The sequence below is a fragment of the Epinephelus fuscoguttatus genome, linkage group LG20, assembly GCF_011397635.1.
Source record: "Epinephelus fuscoguttatus linkage group LG20, E.fuscoguttatus.final_Chr_v1".
Lineage (NCBI taxonomy): Eukaryota > Metazoa > Chordata > Actinopteri > Perciformes > Serranidae > Epinephelus > Epinephelus fuscoguttatus.
In genome coordinates this window covers 710,630-731,677 of record NC_064771.1, presented here as the reverse complement: position 1 = coordinate 731,677, position 21,048 = coordinate 710,630, and the positions used below count along the sequence as shown (strand labels likewise).

The window sequence follows — 21,048 nt, the reverse complement described above, 5'->3', positions numbered from 1 at the left end:
TGCAGACGTGTCACGCCGCTGGCGTGCCCGGTGGAGCCCGTCCATAAGGCTTTCCACACATTACCAGAGGAGCTGGTGACCTCTTCAGGCGTCTTCATTTCTTGATTTTCTGGTGAAAGAATACAAAAAAGGCCTTCAGCATCAATTGAAGTTAAGTGATCAATGGTAAATGGACTGTACTTATATAGCCCTTTTCTAGTCTTATCAACTACTCAAAGCACTTTACAATACTGGTCTATCATTCACCCATTCACACCACATTCATACACTGATAGCTTAAATGCGGAAACCATGCCACGTGCCTTGACTCTTATCATTGTTGATTTATTGACTGTGTACCTTGCTGACTTTGTGGTAGTATTAAAGCAACATAAGGGAATCTGAATATGGTCCTTACTCCAAAATATACCATGAATGTATACTGGAAGATATTCAGTACATACCACTTAGTCCGGACCCATCAACTCCATCTCCGTCATCTCTACTGCCTTCACTGCCTCCACTGCCTTCACTGCCTCCACCGCCATCGCCATCACCACCGCCATCACCACCGCATCGCCACCAACACCACCATCGTAGTCATCGTTGTCACCATCGCCATCGCCATCGCCATCACCATCACCATCACCATCACCCAGCTCTGGGTCCAATTTCTAAAGAAATGATTGATGCAAAAATAAAAATAATTGTTGCTGCAAGTTTGTACACCTGACATGTTTCTGTATCATGTACCAAAACATTGAGGCATATTTACTTTTATATTCTAAAAGTCTGAATTTACATCTTCCCAATTTAAAAATGTCCAAAATACTTGTATTTCTTTAGTCTCACTACTTTGTTTTGTAATTGATCCTGTAGTAAAATATTATTCTTTTGAGAAGAGCCATTAAGAGTGTTGTTACCACCACATACCTTCAAGCTCAATCTCGTCAAGAGACTTTCCTGGAATTTTGCAAGAGTTCCTTTCTCCATTGCAAGTAGAAGCTTTGTGATTTTTGCCATTTCTATAGTTGCCTCCGCAGACCGATAAAAGTCTCTGTGGACTCGTATATCGTGGCCCAAAAAGTTGGCCAGTTGGTCCAGCTCATTGTTCTTGAGGTTGAGTATTTGGGACACTGTTGCAATGTGCTTGCGAAGATATGTAGACCTCAGATTATCAGGATTCTTTGCACCACACATACTTGCAAACTTTCTTATGCAGTCCTGTCCCCTGTAGTAGCTCATGGAGGGCACTGTGGTCGTCCAAATAGGAAGGGATTATCCTTATGCACATTACATGCATCTCTTTTCTCTACAAGAAGTGTTGTTGCACTGACAGCCTCAGGGTTTAACAAAACAGCAACTTTCCTATCTCTTTTGCCGATAATTTCTACCCTGCTGAAGTGCTGGGCTAACTTTTGTTCAAACGGTGACAGGCTAGCAGCTACATCACTATGGAGCTCAGTCTGGTCTCTTTTCTTGAATGACTCAAGTGACATTTTTGAGACTTCTCCTGCACGACGTCTGTTAAAGAGGATGATCTGAGCAAGTGTCACCCTAGCAACTTCTGCATACGCCTGTGGAGACTCATGCTCTTTCAGGTCTGCAATGGCGGCAGCCGATTTTTCCTCCAGGTGCTTGTGCAAAAGCTGCACATCCTCTGTGAATGGTATGGTGGATGGTTTATTGTACTTTGACTTGCTCAAAGTAGCCAGTGCAGTGTGGGAGACTTGTCCTGCCCATTCTTTTGCAGAGTTGTGTAAATCGTTCCGCTGCTTTAATCAAATTTTCATTCTCTGCTGCGATGGCCCTGCAGAGAATAATGTCACCAATCTTCTTCAGCGAGTGTCCCAATTTCAGGGCAAGACTGGGTGTACAATAGGAGTGCTTCTCTTCATCATATCCAGCAACTTCTCTGACAGCTCCAACGATTTTGTAAAAATTGTTTGGTTTTACAGCATCTTCGAAGCTAAATATAGAATATTTTTTCCTTAAGGTTAACAACAGTCTGCCCATTTCCCGAGCCTTTGTTCTGATGTACTCAAATTTTGTTGGATCATTCCCATGCTTGTTGTAGAGAGACTGGCCCAGTTGCAATATGAGGAAGTCATTACGGACTACAGATGCTACCTCATCGTCCCTCATCTTTCCAAGGATCTTCCACACTCCAGGGACACTGCTTGGCTGTATGTTGACTCTGCAATATCTGCCAGAACTAAGGCTTTGGTCTTAGAAATAGCTTCAGTTTCTGAGACCATCTTTGACGGGCATCTATGCGAGTGGCGCCACAGCTCTTTACGGATAAACAGGCCTTTACAATATGCACAGTGCACATGCGTTTTGGCATTCACCGAGATTTTTGATGGTCCTGGTCTTCTTTTCAGTTTCAATTGTCCATCATGTTTACGCATTACTTCTTGATTATGTTCATAATTACCTTTGTTCCGCAACTTCAAGTAACCTCTTTCTCTCTTTTGAGTTCTTAGGAATGAGAATGCTTCAGCAATATCAGGCTCTACTTTCTCATGCTTTTAAGGTGTGAGATATTTTAGACTGAGGTGTTTTGCAAACATAGCAGTAATTTTTGATGTGCAAGAAGAGACTTGTGGTGCTGCTGCAGTCTCAGTAGAAAAGACTCTGTTGTACTTCTTGGAAGAGTCTGGGTATTACTTGTAGTAGGATCATCAACATCAGAACAGGGTTCACTATCAGGTATGAAGTCATCATCAATGCCAACTCTGCCAGAGTTGGAAGCATCCTTGTCCTCCTGTTCCATGCAGGATATAGGTTGCAGGACTGTCTTTGTCCTTTCCTGGGAAGAAAGTGAGTCAACTGGTCCACTCTTGCGATGTGGTAGGTTTAGATCCTCACTATCACTAAATAGTTCAGTGTCAGTTACAACATCTTCATCAGAGTTGGATCCATCAGACCTTGGTGCAGTGTCAGCTATGTAGAGATCACCAGAGGAACAGCCATCACTACTTGCAGAGTCAGAAACAATCTCATCGGGTATAACATCCTATGCAGAAAAAAGAGCTTATATTAACCCCCAAACATCTACTACTGTGTAAGTCACAATCCGACACCAAGAACACTTTAAAATCAAATTTAAAATGGAACCAAGGAAAATGAACATACCAGCGACTGATTCTTCTTGAAAAAGCAGGATTTGTGCCAGGATCTTGAACACACTAAAAGCACATTGAAATGAAAAGTTAGCAAGTTGTGCTAATGCTTTTGTTTTAATTTAACATAAAAACTGCACTAAAGTAGGGCTGCACGATAAATCGCATTTTCATCGTCATCGCGATATGAACATGCAAGATAAACGCATCGTAAAGACCGCCTGAACTGCGATGAATGAAAAATCAGTGTTAATACTGTGCCATGCATTTACACTCAGCATGTGAGCATTTGGGAAGCCCTAGACACCGTTTGGCTAATTAGATGAAGCCTCAGCTACCCTGTCAGGTCATGTGTCATTTGCTGGAGGTGAACAAGTAGGAAGGAGAGAGGAGCAAGGAAAATATGAAGAAGTTGTTGTGAACAAGCACAGTACTTTTGCTACTTGGAATTATTTTGGATTCAGGAGAGACGTTTTATGGACATGCACTGTCGCAAGTCGATAATGCTGAGGACATTTGGAGGATATTTCTCCTTCCTCTTTGTATTTCTGCCATTTTCTCCTCTGTGAAACTCTGAAGCCTCCTCCTCCCTGCTCCTAACACTGTTTCACTTTAGGAGCTCTCTTAAGGGCTAAGATACTTTACAGGGTTCCTAGAGCTTAAGGCAAGTTAAATTTAAGACTTTTTAAGACTTTTTTAATGCCACTTGAAATGAAATTTAAGACCAACGACACAATCAACACAAATGAAATAAATGAATAAATCCAACTCCTCATTTGATTTGTATGATTGGTGTTTTGTCATGGTGTTCAGACACCACAGTACCTTTGCTTTTAGCTAGGTGTGCACCCAAACACTAGGTTCGCTCGAGATGAGCCAGGCCTGTGCAGATTCGATCACCGGCGATCGGCGCACAATGCATGCCGGTTAGTTTTGTGTCCAACTTCATCCCGACTTGCTCTGATGTATTACAAAAGTCCTCGGCGTCGCAGTTTTTAGAGCCAGGCGCTGCAGTTGCTCTCCACCGACTGCACCGCCTGGCTCTCACCTGATCTAACAGCTGACTGGTTCAGATGTCAACTCAACAAGATGACGTTTTAGATAAACTTTTCATTTTTGATGAATTTTAGAGATTAAGATTGTATTTGTTTGATCTGAAGGTTTATTCTGTGAACAGAAACATGTTGTGTGACTGATGGTGAAGTTTAGTTTTCAGAGACTGAATATATTCATCATAAACTATACAGAGTCTACTGTATATTAATATTGGACGGTTTAATTATTGAAGTATTTAGCAACACAAAGACTTGTGGTCAGTGGGATGTGAGGATTCTTAAAATAACATCAGATGTGAAGCCCTGACTGTATCTGACTGATCTTTAATGAAAGCTGTTGTCTTGTATAAAATATGAACCTTATAGTCAAGCACTGTTTATTTAGCCTGTGTAGCTGAGGCGACAGGTCAAACTGATATGATGCTGATTTACAGGAGAATTCATGTCAAATGGAGTTGGAGTTTAATAAAAACACGTTTGAAATCATTTATTTCATTATTCAGTGGGCATGGACTATTCGATTTTTGGGGTCTAGCAGTATACCTATTAAAGAGAACGACATAGGAACTGTAGAGCTTATATACAACCTTATTGTCATCGCAATACTGAACAGTGTTACAGTACATTGCAGATTCTCCTCATATCGTGCAGCGCTACACTAAAGACAACAACAAAAACTGTTTGAGTGACATGAATACGAACATTTGCATGTGAGACCAAGCCATTTTAGACTGGAGACAGGTCCTGTGCAATCTTCACAATGGTCCAAACAGCTGACAAGTGAGCAGGTAACACTATGGTGGCACTGAGGAACCAATAAGGTATATATCAGTAATGATCAGTGTTGGAAACCCTTAACATAGGGTAAAAACACTTCTGAAGACTTCTGAGCAGTACCAACTTCTGACACCCATTATATAAAGAAATGCATGAAGGCCTAATACACACCCCACCACAAAACCCAACGCCTGATTAGGAAAATGTCCTCTTAAGTACATTCTGACATAACCACACACACACACACACCCAATTCCTACTGTCCTTACAGGACACTTTGTCCTGACAGTCCTGTGCTGTGGCAGGTACATGTAGTGTACAACATTCAAAAGTGTGAAGACTTCTGAGCACAGTCATAAGATCAAACAAAACAGTATTATGTCTAGAAGTAAAATCATGATATTACAAGAATACTGTCAACTTACAATGTCATCCTTTAATGTTGACGGAGCTGCCCTGACCTCTGTCATCAAATCACGACCGCTGCACACCTCCTGTGACTGAGTCAATGACAGGCACAAATGTGAGTTTATTTTAAGCTAAAATAATTCATTTTCATTCTGCAAACACTGTGTTACAACACTGGCCATGAGTATGGCAGAAATGTCAGTTAATAGTCAGCAGGAAGAAGGAAGACCGGAATAATGAACTTGTACTATAAAATTCTAAAGACCAAAACCAATTCTACTGTATTGAAGGTGACACATAAAGCAAACTAACTATGATGGCACAAACTACAACTTGCCTTTTCTGAGCCTGGCTCACTTTCTCTCAACAACAAAATTCCATGACTTTTCCAGGTTTTCCATGACCGTGGGAACCCTGACATAAGACCTCAATACTTTCAGGACTTTCCTGGTCTACAGTCCCTGACAAAGTCTTGTCGCTTATCCTAGTTGTAGGAGAACAAATAATAACCTGACTTGTAGTTGATCAATTGGGTTCAGAAATAGCTTATATGAAAGGCAAAGACCTTTAGATTATGCTTATTATACCAAAATAAAGTTGAGTGTCATTCATTGAGTTTTATCATTTAATTAGGACAGAAAGGTCAGATTTTGCTTGGACAAAAGTCTTGTCGTGTCTTTAAACGATTCAACCAATCACAGATTAGAGCTCCACCTGTGACAAATACTGTAATTAACACATTCCCTGGTGTGTCTAAAAGAACCCCAGCACACCAGACCTTCATGTGAAGTGCAACCTGACCGCTGACAACATGCCAAAGATTCAACCACAGACCAAAGTGCTGATCATCAAGAGCCTGAAGACCAAGTCTGCTGCTGAGGTGGCAGACATCTTCAGTGTATCCAAACGTCAAGTGGAGAGGATAAAAAAAAGATTTGAAGAAACTGGTGACGTTCATGACAAGCCCAGGTCAGGCAGACCCTGTAACACAACTGTTAGAGAGGACCGTTTGTTGCTTCGGCAGTCCAGGGCCAGCCCTTTTTCAACTGCAGCAGAGCTACATCAGAACTGGTCACCAGAAACCCCTGTATCTACCAGAACAGTTTGTCGAATTCTCTCACGCAATGGTCTCCATGGCCGAATTACTGCTCACAAACCAGCATTAAACAGAAGACAACAAACGAATCGTGTTGCATTTGCCAAGGCCCACAGCTTGCAGAAAGGATGGACAGTGGAAAAGTGGCAGAAGGTTGATTTTTCTGATGAATCATCCATTGAACTGCATCCCAATTGCCACAAATACTGCAGAAGACCTGTTGGAACCTGCATGGACCCAAGATTCACCCAGAAAGCAGTCAAGTTTGGTGGAGGAAAATCATGGTTTAGGGTTACATCCAGTATGGGGTGTGCAAGAGATCTGCAGAGTGGATGGCAACATCAACAGCCTGAAGTATCAAGAGGTTCTCGCTGCCCATTGCATTCCAAACCACAAGAGAGGGCAAATTCTTCAGCAGGATGGTGCTCCTTCTCATACTTCAGCCTCCACATCAAAGTTCCTGAAAGTGAAGAAGGTCAAGGTGCTCCAGGATTGGCCAGCCCAATCACCAGACATGAACATTATTGAGCATGTCTGGGGTAAGATGAAGGAGGAGGCTTGGAAGATGAAACCAAAGAATCTTGATGAACTCTGGGAGTCCTGCAAGACTGCTTTCTTTGCCATTCCAGATGACTTCATCAATAAGTTATTTGAGCCATTGCCAAGACGTATGGATGCAGTCCTCCAAGCTCATGGGAGTCATACACGATATTAATTCTTTTTCCCAAGGCACCATGACTTTATGTTCTGATGTTATTGGAGCATGTTTGTGTATTCAACAGAAAGTATCATTTCTACAGTACATTATTTTTGTATGCGACAAGACTTTTGTCCAAGCAAGATCTGACCTTTCTGTCCTAATTAAATGATAGAACTCAGTGAATGGCACACAACTTTATTTTGGTATAATAAGCATAATCTAGAGGCCTTTGCCTTTCATATAAGCTATTTCTGATTCCAATTGATCAACTACAAGTCAAGTTATTATTTGTTGTTCCTACAACTTGGATAAGCGACAAGACTTTTGTCAGGGACTGTAGAATATCATTTGATATTCTTCAACTTTTTCAGGTTTAATATGACCATGGAAACCCTGAACATACATCACCAACTTCTGACACCCATTATATAAAGAAATGCATGAAGGCCTGATACACACCCCCACCACAAACCCAATACATGAACGCCTGATTAGGAAAATGTCCTCTTAAGTACATTCTGACATAACCACACACACACACCCAATTCCTACTGTCCTTACAGGACACTTTGTCCTGACAGTCCTGTGCTGTGGCAGGTACATGTAGTGTACAACATTCAAAAGTGTGAAGACTTCTGAGCACAGTCATAAGATCAAACAAAACAGTATTATGTCTAGAAGTAAAATCATGATATTACAAGAATACTGTCAACTTACAATGTCATCCTTTAATGTTGACGGAGCTGCCCTGACCTCTGTCATCAAATCACGACACTGCACACCTCCTGTGACTGAGTCAATGACAGGCACAAATGTGAGTTTATTTTAAGCTAAAATAATTCATTTTCATTCTGCAAACACTGTGTTACAACACTGGCCATGAGTATGGCAGAAATGTCAGTTAATAGTCAGCAGGGAAGAAGGAAGACCGGAATAATGAACTTGTACTATAAAATTCTAAAGACCAAAACCAATTCTACTGTATTGAAAGGTGACACATAAAGCAAACTAACTATGATGGCACAAACTACAACTTGCCTTTTCTGAGCCTGGCTCACTTCTCTCAACAACGGGTGAGATTGTTCTTCATGACCGTGTGCCTGAAATTGTAAAGAGGAAATGTACTGTTTAATCACTTGACTGGCAGCACTATCACTTAGTGGTCTTTAAGAAAGAAAGACAGGCGATACCAAAATTATGTCATTCATATTCACCTCAAAAGATGAAAGATTACTGCTTAACAAAATGTCATTATACACAACAAAAATTCCATTACTTTCAAATAACAGGGTTCCCACACATTTTCACAGACACAATTTCAAAACCTTCCATGACTTTTCAAGGACCCATAATATAATTTCCATGACCTGGAGAAGATGTTAGAGGTCCTGGAGGAAGTTTCAGGAAATAGGAGCTCAAAGCAATGATTACAGTAAGATAGCCTAATTAATTACACTGCAGACAACAAAATTCCAGGACTTTTCCAGGTTTTCCATGACCGTGGGAACCCTGACATAAGACCTCAATACCTTCAGGACTTTCCTGGTCTAGAATATCATTTGATGTTCTTCAACTTTTTCAGGTTTAATATGACCATGGAAACCCTGAACATACATCACCAACTTCTGACACCCATTATATAAAGAAATGCATGAAGGCCTAATACACACCCCCACCACAAACCCAATACATGAATGCCTGATTAGGAAAATGTCCTCTTAAGTACATTCTGACATAACCACACACACACACCCAATTCCTACTGTCCTTACAGGACACTTTGTCCTGACAGTCCTGTGCTGTGGCAGGTACATGTAGTGTACAACATTCAAAAGTGTGAAGACTTCTGAGCACAGTCATAAGATCAAACAAAACAGTATTATGTCTAGAAGTAAAATCATGATATTACAAGAATACTGTCAACTTACAATGTCATCCTTTAATGTTGACGGAGCTGCCCTGACCTCTGTCATCAAATCACGACCGCTGCACACCTCCTGTGACTGAGTCAATGACAGGCACAAATGTGAGTTTATTTTAAGCTAAAATAATTCATTTTCATTCTGCAAACACTGTGTTACAACACTGGCCATGAGTATGGCAGAAATGTCAGTTAATAGTCAGCAGGGAAGAAGGAAGACCGGAATAATGAGCTTGTACTATAAAATTCTAAAGACCAAAACCAATTCTACTGTATTGAAGGTGACACATAAAGCAAACTAACTATGATGGCACAAACTACAACTTGCCTTTTCTGAGCCTGGCTCACTTCCTCTCAACTTCGGGTGAGATTGTTCTTCACCGGGTGCCTGAAATTGTAAAGAGGAAATGTACTGTTTAATCACTTGACTGGCAGCACTATCACTTAGTGGTCTTTAAGAAAGAAAGACAGGCGATAATTATGTTCATATTCACCTCAAAAGATGAAAGATTACTGTAACAATGTCATTATACACAACAAAAATTCCATTACTTTCAAATAACAGGGTTCCCACACATTTTCACAGACACAATTTCAAAACCTTTCCATGACTTTTCAAGGACCCATAATATAATTTCCATGACCTGGAGAAGATGTTAGAAGTCCTGGAGGAAGTTTCAGGAAATAGGGAGCTCGTGTGCCAATGATTACAGTAAGATAGCCTAATTAATTACACTGCAGACAACAAAATTCCAGGACTTTTCCAGGTTTTCCATGACCGTGGGAACCCTGACATAAGACCTCAATACCTTCAGGACTTTCCTGGTCTAGAATATCATTTGATATTCTTCAACTTTTCAGGTTTAATATGACCATGGAAACCCTGAACATACATCACCAACTTCTGACACCCATTATATAAAGAAATGCATGAAGGCCTATACACACCCCACCACAAACCCAATACATGAACGCTGATTAGGAAAATGTCCTCTTAAGTACATTCTGACATACCCACACACACACCCAATTCCTACTGTCCTTACAGGACACTTTGTCCTGACAGTCCTGTGCTGTGGCAGGTACATGTAGTGTACAACATTCAAAAGTGTGAAGACTTCTGAGCACAGTCATAAGATCAAACAAAACAGTATTATGTCTAGAAGTAAAATCATGATATTACAAGAATACTGTCAACTTACAATGTCATCCTTTAATGTTGACGGAGCTGCCCTGACCTCTGTCATCAAATCACGACCGCTGCACACCTCCTGTGACTGAGTCAATGACAGGCACAAATGTGAGTTTATTTTAAGCTAAAATAATTCATTTTCATTCTGCAAACACTGTGTTACAACACTGGCCATGAGTATGGCAGAAATGTCAGTTAATAGTCAGCAGGGAAGAAGGAAGACCGGAATAATGAACTTGTACTATAAAATTCTAAAGACCAAAACCAATTCTACTGTATTGAAGGTGACACATAAAGCAAACTAACTATGATGGCACAAACTACAACTTGCCTTTTCTGAGCCTGGCTCACTTTCTCTCAACCGGGTGAGATTGTTCTTCACCGGGTGCCTGAAATTGTAAAGAGGAAATGTACTGTTTAATCACTTGACTGGCAGCACTATCACTTAGTGGTCTTTAAGAAAGAAAGACAGGCGATAATTATGTTCATATTCACCTCAAAAGGTACTGCCCAGCCCACTCTTGACCAATCAAATTACTCAAAAATAACTGTTGTATAAAATAAATTATAGTTAACACTGTCATTAACAGAACATGAGACCCTTATCTCACCATTGAGCGCCATGGCCAAGAGGAATCGCCATAGTTATATGTGATCTCCTCGCCTGGAAAGATTTCCTTGACAGCAAAAGACACAAGTGTGGCTTTCCTTGGACCATTATTCTTTTGACTTTACAGTTGGGCTGAAAGTCATCAACATGCACTAGTCGTCCCAGTGTTCCATCCTCTATTGAAGCATCTATGATGTGAGACAAATAGACCAGAAAAAAAAAAACTTTAAACTTTGCTTGGGGTTAAATTCTTAAATTGTCATGAGAGAAAAAAGACCTTCAGCCCAGCCTTGGCTTTCATGTAAAACACAAACTTTTTTATAAACACATACGTATACTATAAGACTATTCTCAATAGCAGATTTTGCAACAAAGCCCTTTTTTGTTAGACAGCTGCAGTCTTGTCATTTCTCTTCCAAAACAGTTGGTTACTTCATCATATGATTTAACACCCTCTCATTTGTCAGTGTTTCCCCTAGTTTTTTTGCTTTGGCGCGGGGGGGCGGGTGAGGGTGGTCGGGGGGTGATCCTAGGACCTTCTGCCCACAGGACCCCATTACAAGAGCATTTGTACCTGACAAACATTTAACACAGATTTGTGTTCACATTTTTTATTTTAGAAATGGAACACTATTTTTCGCCCACGACATACTTAAATGATACTCAAAGATGCCTTATAACTTTAACTATATAAAGCAGAGTCCTGCACTGGGTCAGTACCCGCTGATTTGCGCATGTTTTTTTTAAAAAATGTTTTCCCGGGTTCGGATCTGGGTGGAAAAAATAATATGCAGGTCGGATCGCGGGTTTTAGATAAACACATCAAAATTAATATAAAAAAATAATAATTGAGCTAAAAACTAATCTTGTTAGTTAGTTCGGTAAACTACAGATATCTCGGTCATTATTTACTCTCTGAGGATCTGAGCTTCGCTATTTACTTCGGTCATTGGTTCAGCTGTTTACAGCGTTTCACCATCTAATAACACAATTTGTGATTGGACGACACATGGCTGCCACCGTCTAAGCGCGCTTCCAAAACAGTAAATAATTATTTAGGTATTTGAGAAGTAAGTGGATAAAACGCATAACTATCACTTTACATTACTTCTCTCTCGATGGATTCTAAAACACGTGACGGCTCGTAACTGCTGAACGCGTTGCTCTGGACAGAAAGTAAGTCTATTATTACACATGTAAAGTTCCTTTACATAGATTAAAAGTTTAAAAGCGTTAACGTAACAAACAAGTGCTTTTACACTCGTATGGGAGAAACACAGAGGGTTGATGATGGAGCTGAAGTCATGTTTTTATTGTGAGAGCTGCTTCATTCAGGTTGTTGTTTACTTACTGGCACCTTAACTGTGGCGATATGCTGTTCAATATTCAGTCAATATGACCCAAAATGATTACTTTAAACTGGTTACGGGTTGGGCTGCGATGCGTGTTTCAACGGGTTGGACCGGGTTGCAGTACTAATTGGCCTGATGCGCGGGTTTGCGGTTCGGGTGCGGTTTTGTACGTCCCCGGGTCGGGGCGGGGCGGATCTTGAAAATTGGACCCGTGCAGGATTCTGATATAAAGTATGCCTCCTCTGTATGGATAGAAAATTCAGTTACAACAAAATAATCTCTATATAATCAAAGATTATATAAGTTGTTGCAAAGATTGCATTAAATGCATATTGCAAGTTGTGAAGAGACACCACATTTTCTTTTAAATCAGCAGCTGCAGACTAAACTGCTGCAAAAATGCGTAAAAGTAAATTGTCATGAGCCAGAAATAGATTAAGGGATTTTCCTGTTTGTTTTCAAAGAGTTTTTATTCCATTATATTTAGCAACGGACATGATTTGATTTCAAATTGGCAGCATGCTGTGTATTTAAATGGTATGAGCCAGTCTAGATGTGTTTATTTGTTTGCAAATTGTTTTATCTGTATGTATAGGCCTTCAGTTTCTTTATGTTCATGTTAGAAGAGTGCAGGCTTCTGCAATATTTATTTATTTATTCAAGTTCGCACTGAGTTAATTGACAGGACTCATTTTATTTGAAATTACTGACTTTTCAATAAAAAAGATTATATACTGACATGCCTATCAATTGCATATCAATTATTTTTAGGCTCAATAAATTCAGATAATATTTGACCGTAATTTCAAACATTTGTCCGGTAAATTTAAAACCAACTGGTCACGCTGTCCAGTGCCAATTTTTTTTTTTTTTTTTTTTTTTTTAGGGGAAACACTGACAACCAGATGCCAACCCATCAATCAAATAGTCCTACAATTTCAATCTCTCTGTAAAGCACTTTGGTCCAGCATTTGTTTTTAAATGTACCCACAAATAAAACTACAACTTCAAATAAGAGGAGTAACACTTTGAAAAAAAAAAAATACATATGAGTAAATGAACAAGCAGCAAACTTACCAGTAGCGCTTCCCATTCCACATGAAATCGAATATATATTTGCTTTTGTCATCTGCTCCTACACTCAGGGACAAAACTCCCCTGTACTCCACCACAAAACTTTTTGGTTCGATGTATTCCTGTGTAAACACACCTCTCCCTGAAGAAAAGAAAGAAAGAAAACATTAACATAAGCTGCTACTTCTAAGACCACCAACCTCATTTATGGCTTCTTTTCAAAGAGACATTAAGACAGAGAGGAAGACCGACAACAACAATTTATAAGCGCCTTAAAAAAAAACAGAGTTAGTAAGTGCTGTTAATAAAAATTAGTGATGGCCAAATGAAGCCTCGTGAAGCATTTTCTGAGCCCACTAGATGGCGCTTTTTTTTCATCAAAAGGTTGAAAGCACACTGAATTGCCATTCTTTGAGCCTCTTTCTTTAAGCAATGAGTGCCAACTAGTGGGCTCAGAAAATAAAGAACATGCTTCATTAGGCTTCATTTGGCCATCAATAATATAAATAATAAAACAAAATGTTAATGACTACAATCCAGAATAAAATGAAAAAATGAAAAGACTTAGAATTACAATCAGTTCATATAAGCCATACAATGAAAGCAAATCTTATTTTAAGAGGTAAAGGAAGACAATGTATGGGTATATGGCATGTAGGTAGCAAATTGGTTTACATTATTAAATAAATGTGGGTTTTATCTGGATGGGGTGCCCACATACAGTATCTCACATAAGTGAGTACACCCCTCCCATTTTTGCAAATGTTTCATTATATCTTTTCATGGAACAACACTATAGAAATGATACTTTGATATAACTTAAAGTAGTCAGTGTACAGCTTGTATAGTAGCACAGATTTACCTTCCTCTGAAAATTACTCAGAACACAGTCATCAACATCTAAACAGCTGGCAACGTAAGTGAGTACACCCCACAGTGAACATGTCCAAATTGTGCCTAAAGTGTCAATATTTTGTGTGCCAACCATTATTATCTAGCACTGCCTTAACCCTTTTGGGCATGGAGTTCACCAGAGCTCACAGGTTGCTTCAGGAATCTCTCCACTCCTCCATGATGACATCATGGAGCAGATGGATGTGAAGACACTTTGCGCTACCCCACCTTCAGCTTGAGGATGGCCCACAGGTGCACAGGTGAGTTTAGAGCTGGATACATACTTGGCCAGTCCATCACCTTCACCTTCACCTTCCTCAGCAAGGCAGTTGTCATCTACTAGGTGTGTTTTGGGTCATTATCATGTTGGAAAACTGCATTGCAGCTCAGTTTCTGAAGAGGGACGATCATGCTCTGCTTGGAATTCATGTTTCCCTAAATGAACCGAGCTCTTCAGAGCCGGCAGCACTCATGCAGCCCCAAACCATGATGCTGCCACCACTATACTTGACTGTAGGCAAGGGACAGCTGTCTTGGTGCTCTTTCAGCATGTGTGGCACCTTGGTGAAGAGCACCAAGATAGCTGACCCATGCCCAAAAGGGTTAAGGCAGTGCTAGATAATAATGGTTGGCACACAAAATATTGACACTTTAGGCACAATTTGGACATGTTCACTGTGGGGTGTACTCACTTATGTTGCCAGCTGTTTAGATGTTGATGGCTGTGTTTTGAGTAATTTTCAGAGGAAGGTAAATCTATACTACTATACAAGCTGTACACTGACTACTTTAAGTTATATCACAGTGTCATTTCTATAGTGTTGTCCCATGACAAGATATAATGAAACATTTTCAAAATGAGAGGTGTACTCACTTATGTGAGATACTGTATATTACAAGCAGTACATCTGGTGAACATTTTTATTTGCACAATCAACATTGAAAATCCTATCTATAATAAACTCTACACTTGCATGTTAATGTAATTAATAGTAACATGACACTTTTAACTTGAAGATGATTTAAAGGATTAGTTAAAGCAGCTGTAAGCGGTTTGATGGTTTGGGATAACTTTCTATAATTTTGCCCGCTCTTATAGTGCTGCACGATTGATCTAATCGCAATCGCGATGTCAGGCTGTGCGATTACATAACCGCATAAAAGGCTGCGATTTGCAATTTAATGTAGGCTAAATAAATGTTAACGTGTGTGCCTGTGAACGTGACTGCCTCTCCTGTAGTGTGTGGAGTTTATTGACATCACGCCCACAAGCTATCCTGGCGCGTGCAGCCGTGCAGCAGTGACCAACACAGTGAAGAAGAGCATGAGCTCGACCATGAACAGCCTGAGTTGGTGGCAAAAAACTGTTACATGGCGAAACTTTGATTCAGGTATGGCGGCGTTGAACGGACGTGCTGTGTAAGTGTAAAAGTTAAACCACTGAGACACGCTGTCCAGTGCCTTTTTTTTTTTTTTTTTTTTTTTAAAAACACTGTCAACCAGATGCCAACCCATCAATCAGCACATGCTGTGTAACTTTAATTTAAAAGCACTGTCCACGTCCCAGACATGCTGTGTAAAAGATGTACCCACAAATGACCAATCTATATCAACACTCGAAGGAGGCGTGTAACACTTTAAAGACAAAGAGACAATACAAGCTGAGCCTCATAAAACAACATCCAAGCACAGTTAAGCAAACATTTGTAAGTGTCACAGGGAAATCATGGACTTCATAACAAATGAAATATTGAGCAATTTTGATTGGGTTCGGCCCACTTGACATGCTGCTGTGTTGTGCTATGGCGTGCTGGAATTTGTCATTTACGTGACAACGCCTGAGCATAACACAGGCTCGCTCCACTGTGTGTACAGTGCCGTGCTGCGCTGCTGTGTGAGCAGCATGTTTGACTGTGCTCAGTCTGTTGATGGTCATTGACACACTGTCTGTCCATAACAATAACTACAGTACAGGCCAAAAGTTTGGACACACCTTCTCATTCAATGCATTTTCTTTATTTTCATGACTATTTACATTGTAGATTCTCACTGAAGGCATCAAAACTATGAATGAACACATGTGGAGTTATGTACTTAACAGAAAAAGGTGAAATAACTGAAAACATGTTTTATATTCTAGTTTCTTCAAAATAGCCACCCTTTGCTCTGATTACTGCTTTGCACACTCTTGGCATTCTCTCCATGAGCTTCAAGAGGTAGTCACCTGAAATGGTTTCCACTTCACAGGTGTGCCTTATCAGGGTTAATTAGTGGAATTTCTTGCTTTATCAATGGGGTTGGGACCATCAGTTGTGTTGTGCAGAAGTCAGGTTAATACACAGCCGACAGCCCTATTGGACAACTGTTAAAATTCATATTATGGCAAGAACCAATCAGCTAACTAAAGAAAAACGAGTGGACATCATTACTTTAAGAAATGAAGGTCAGTCAGTCCGGAAAATTGCAAAAACTTTAAATGTGTCCCCAAGTGGAGTCGCAAAAACCATCAAGCGCTACAACGAAACTGGCACACGTGAGGACCGACCCAGGAAAGGAAGACCAAGAGTCATCTCTGCTTCTGAGGATAAGTTCATCCGAGTCACCAGCCTCAGAAATCACAAGTTAACAGCAGCTCAGATCAGAGACCAGATAAATGCCACACAGAGTTCTAGCAGCAGACCCATCTCTAGAACAACTGTTAAGAGGACACTGCACGAATCAGGCCTTCATGGTCAAATAGCTGCTAGGAAACCACTGCTAAGGAGAGGCAACAAGCAGAAGAGATTTGTTTGGGCCAAGAAACACAAGGAATGGACATTAGACCAGTGGAAATCTGTGCTTTGGTCTGGTGAGTCCAAATTTGAGATCTTTGGTTCCAACCGCCGTGTCTTTGTGAGACGCAGAAAAGGTGAACGGATGGATTCCACATGCCTGGTTCCCACTGTGAAGCATGGAGGAGGAGGTGTGATGGTGTGGGGGTGTTTTGCTGGTGACACTGTTGGGGATTTATTCAAAATTGAAGGCACACTGAACCAGCATGGCTACCACAGCATCCTGCAGCGACATGCCATCCCATCCGGTTTGCGTTTAGTTGGACGATCATTTATTTTTCAACAGGACAATGACCCCAAACACACCTCCAGGCTGTGTAAGGGCTATTTGACCAAGAAGGAGAGTGATGGAGTGCTGCGGCAGATGACCTGGCCTCCACAGTCACCGGACCTGAACCCAATCGAGATGGTTTGGGGTGAGCTGGACCGCAGAGTGAAGGCAAAGGGGCCAACAAGTGCTAAACACCTCTGGGAACTCCTTCAAGACTGTTGAAAACCATTTCAGGTGACTACCTCTTGAAGCTCATGGAGAGAATGCCAAGAGTGTGCAAAGCAGTAATCAGAGCAAAGGGTGGCTATTTTGAAGAAACTAGAATATAAAACATGTTTTCAGTTATTTCACCTTTTTTGTTAAGTACATAACTCCACATGTGTTCATTCATAGTTTTGATGCCTTCAGTGAGAATCTACAATGTAAATAGTCATGAAAATAAAGAAAATGCATTGAATGAGAAGGTGTGTCCAAACTTTTGGCCTGTACTGTATGTCAGGTCAGGTCAGTGCCCCCTTAATATAATGTAGGGAAGGAAACACTGAATCAGGCAAAAGACTCATGATACCATTTATTCATTACATTTTATTGTAATTATATTGTAATCGCAATCGCGATATTGTCCACCATAATCGCAATCGCACATTTTTATCAAATCGTGCAGCACTACTCTTTTTCTCACCTGATTAGATAGACGCAGTAGGGGAGAAGGAGAATCTAAAACTCTGCTTACTGCAAAGCAGTGTGACTGAGGGATCTGTGTCACAGACCAAACACTATCAGTGAGCCCATTTACATGCACACAATAATCTGATATCTGTGAATATTCTAGTAATGTTAATAATCTGATTCAACACGTTTGCATGTACTTCTGTATGGTGTTAACAGTTTTTAAACGTTTACATGATTTAGTCAATAGTTGGATTTCTTTCCACAAGCAGATGATGGTCTGTGTGTGTTGTTCATTTCAGAGCATGTGCAAAAAGAGGCAAGGGATGGGGAGAAACATTCTGCTTGTGCGGGCATAGTTGCATGAGCGTAGATGCTACCTTCCGCGTATAACTTACAGTATATCAGTGTGGGGACTCACTGTGCTGTTCATGACAGCTCCGCTAGGCTCTCTACGCATGGTAACCATCGAAGCAGCGTCTGCCTGGTACTTTATCCTTGCAAATATATTGTTGATCTATTTTTAATCACTAAAACTATCTTAACTAGCAAAACACTTAGTTGTCTATTCTTTAATGATACGATGACACTGCATATCGCATAGAAAAATTTCAACTAATTGCTTCTGCTCGCGTTCTTCTCGCGTTTTATCTACATACGCTTTTGCATTTTGCTTATGCACAGATTTATAAAACAAGAGAAACCAGATTAACCCTCCCCAGAGGTATACTTTTTGTCATATCTCACTTTGTCAGTCAATTTGTTCCTAATGATGTCATGATTGTTTACTGTTTCTGTTTTGATTAGTGATTTTTAAAAATACTTGTGTATTGGGGTCCCAGGGGACCCCAGTCAAAAGCACGTACAGTACAGGCCAAAAGTTTGGACACACCTTCTCATTCAATGCGTTTTCTTTATTTTCATGACTATTTACATTGTAGATTCTCACTGAAGGCATCAAAACTATGAATGAACACATGTGGAGTTATGTACTTAACAAAAAAAGGTGAAATAACTGAAAACATGTTTTATATTCTAGTTTCTTCAAAATAGCCACCCTTTGCTCTGATTACTGCTTTGCACACTCTTGGCATTCTCTCGATGAGCTTCAAAAGGTAGTCACCTGAAATGGTTTCCACTTCACAGGTGTGCCTTATCAGGGTTAATTAGTGGAATTTCTTGCTTTATCAATGGGGTTGGGACCATCAGTTGTGTTGTGCAGAAGTCAGGTTAATACACAGCCGACAGCCCTATTGGACAACTGTTAAAACTCATATTATGGCAAGAACCAATCAGCTAACTAAAGAAAAACGAGTGGCCATCATTACTTTAAGAAATGAAGGTCAGTCAGTCCGGAAAATTGCAAAAACTTTAAATGTGTCCCCAAGTGGAGTCGCAAAAACCATCAAGCGCTACAACGAAACTGGCACACATGAGGACCGACCCAGGAAAGGAAGACCAAGAGTCACCTCTGCTTCTGAGGATAAGTTCATCCGAGTCACCAGCCTCAGAAATCACAAGTTAACAGCAGCTCAGATCAGAGACCAGATAAATGCCACACAGAGTTCTAGCAGCAGACCCATCTCTAGAACAACTGTTAAGAGGACACTGCACGAATCAGGCCTTCATGGTCAAATAGCTGCTAGGAAACCACTGCTAAGGAGAGGCAACAAGCAGAAGAGATTTGTTTGGGCCAGGAAACACAAGGAATGGACATTAGACCAGTGGAAATCTGTGCTTTGGTCTGATGAGTCCAAATTTGAGATCTTTGGTTCCAACCGCCGTGTCTTTGTGAGACGCAGAAAAGGTGAACGGATGGATTCCACATGCCTGGTTCCCACTGTGAAGCATGGAGGAGGAGGTGTGATGGTGTGGGGGTGTTTTGCTGGTGACACTGTTGGGGATTTATTCAAAATTGAAGGCACACTGAACCAGCATGGCTACCACAGCATCCTGCAGCGACATGCCATCCCATCCGGTTTGCGTTTAGTTGGACGATCATTTATTTTTCAACAGGACAATGACCCCAAACACACCTCCAGGCTGTGTAAGGGCTATTTGACCAAGAAGGAGAGTGATGGAGTGCTGCGGCAGATGACCTGGCCTCCACAGTCACCGGACCTGAACCCAATCGAGATGGTTTGGGGTGAGCTGGACCGCAGAGTGAAGGCAAAGGGGCCAACAAGTGCTAAACACCTCTGGGAACTCCTTCAAGACTGTTGGAAAACCATTTCAGGTGACTACCTCTTGAAGCTCATGGAGAGAATGCCAAGAGTGTGCAAAGCAGTAATCAGAGCAAAGGGTGGCTATTTTGAAGAAACTAGAACATAAAACATGTTTTCAGTTATTTCACCTTTTTTTGTTAAGTACATAACTCCACATGTGTTCATTCATAGTTTTGATGCCTTCAGTGAGAATCTACAATGTAAATAGTCATGAAAATAAAGAAAACGCATTGAATGAGAAGGTGTGTCCAAACTTTTGGCCTGTACTGTAATTCTGCCAATGTACTTCCATCTATTAGAAGTACATTGGCAGAATGTACTTCCATCTATTAGAAGTACATTCTGCCAATGTACTTCTAATAGATGGAACTATTTACTGAGTTCATGGTTGCCATGAGTCCTAATTTAGACTCAGACACAGAATCTGTCTTTTTTTTTAACCTGTTAACAACTATGACTATATTTAATTATATTTAGTATGTTAAGAAAAGGCCCTACAGAATGTTTTCTGTTAAAGGTGAAAACAAAATTTGCTGTGGAAACTGTCAAGACATGTGGCTACACATGACAAAATCAAAATTTTGATTTCACATATTTACCATGCCTTAATTGGTAGACAAAGCTGACTTGATGAAAAAAAAACACTAAAATAAGTTTGACATTCATTTAACATGCTAAATATCAGATTTAGCCAGGATCAAAGCAAATGTTGTTGAAAATGCAGTTGTTCTGAATCCACTGGTACCAAGCATTTGATATAACTAATGTAGATTTTGAGATACAGACATTTCTGTATCATACTGTATTTAGTCACTAGTCACTCATTTTAGCCCACAGGAATACAATATAATATGTCTATAAGCTCTGCA

General features: G+C 40.4%; 1 protein-coding gene across 1 annotated transcript; it reads right to left on the bottom strand.

Moving 5' to 3' along the window:
- Window positions 1-2,527: 2,527 nt before the first annotated feature.
- Window positions 2,528-5,406, bottom strand: LOC125881235 (uncharacterized). Its single transcript, XM_049564314.1, has 4 exons — window positions 5,362-5,406; window positions 4,862-4,964; window positions 3,118-3,170; window positions 2,528-2,998 (listed from the first exon to the last, which is right to left on the bottom strand). Exons 1-4 carry the CDS (start codon window positions 5,404-5,406, stop codon window positions 2,528-2,530), a joined length of 672 nt encoding a protein of 223 aa, XP_049420271.1.
- Between the last annotated feature and the right edge of the window lie 15,642 nt (window positions 5,407-21,048).

Excerpts from the sequence above, each read along its gene's own strand:
- LOC125881235 (XM_049564314.1), bottom strand. The coding sequence starts at position 5,406 with ATGACAGAGGTCAGGGCAGCTCCGTCAACATTAAAGGATGACATT. Across the intron at positions 3,171-4,861 it reads GCTTGGTCTCACATGCAAAT|TGTGTTCAAGATCCTGGCAC; the intron begins GTTCGTATTCAT and ends ATGTGCTTTTAG. Across the intron at positions 2,999-3,117 it reads TCAAGAAGAATCAGTCGCTG|GATGTTATACCCGATGAGAT; the intron begins GTATGTTCATTT and ends TTTTCTGCATAG.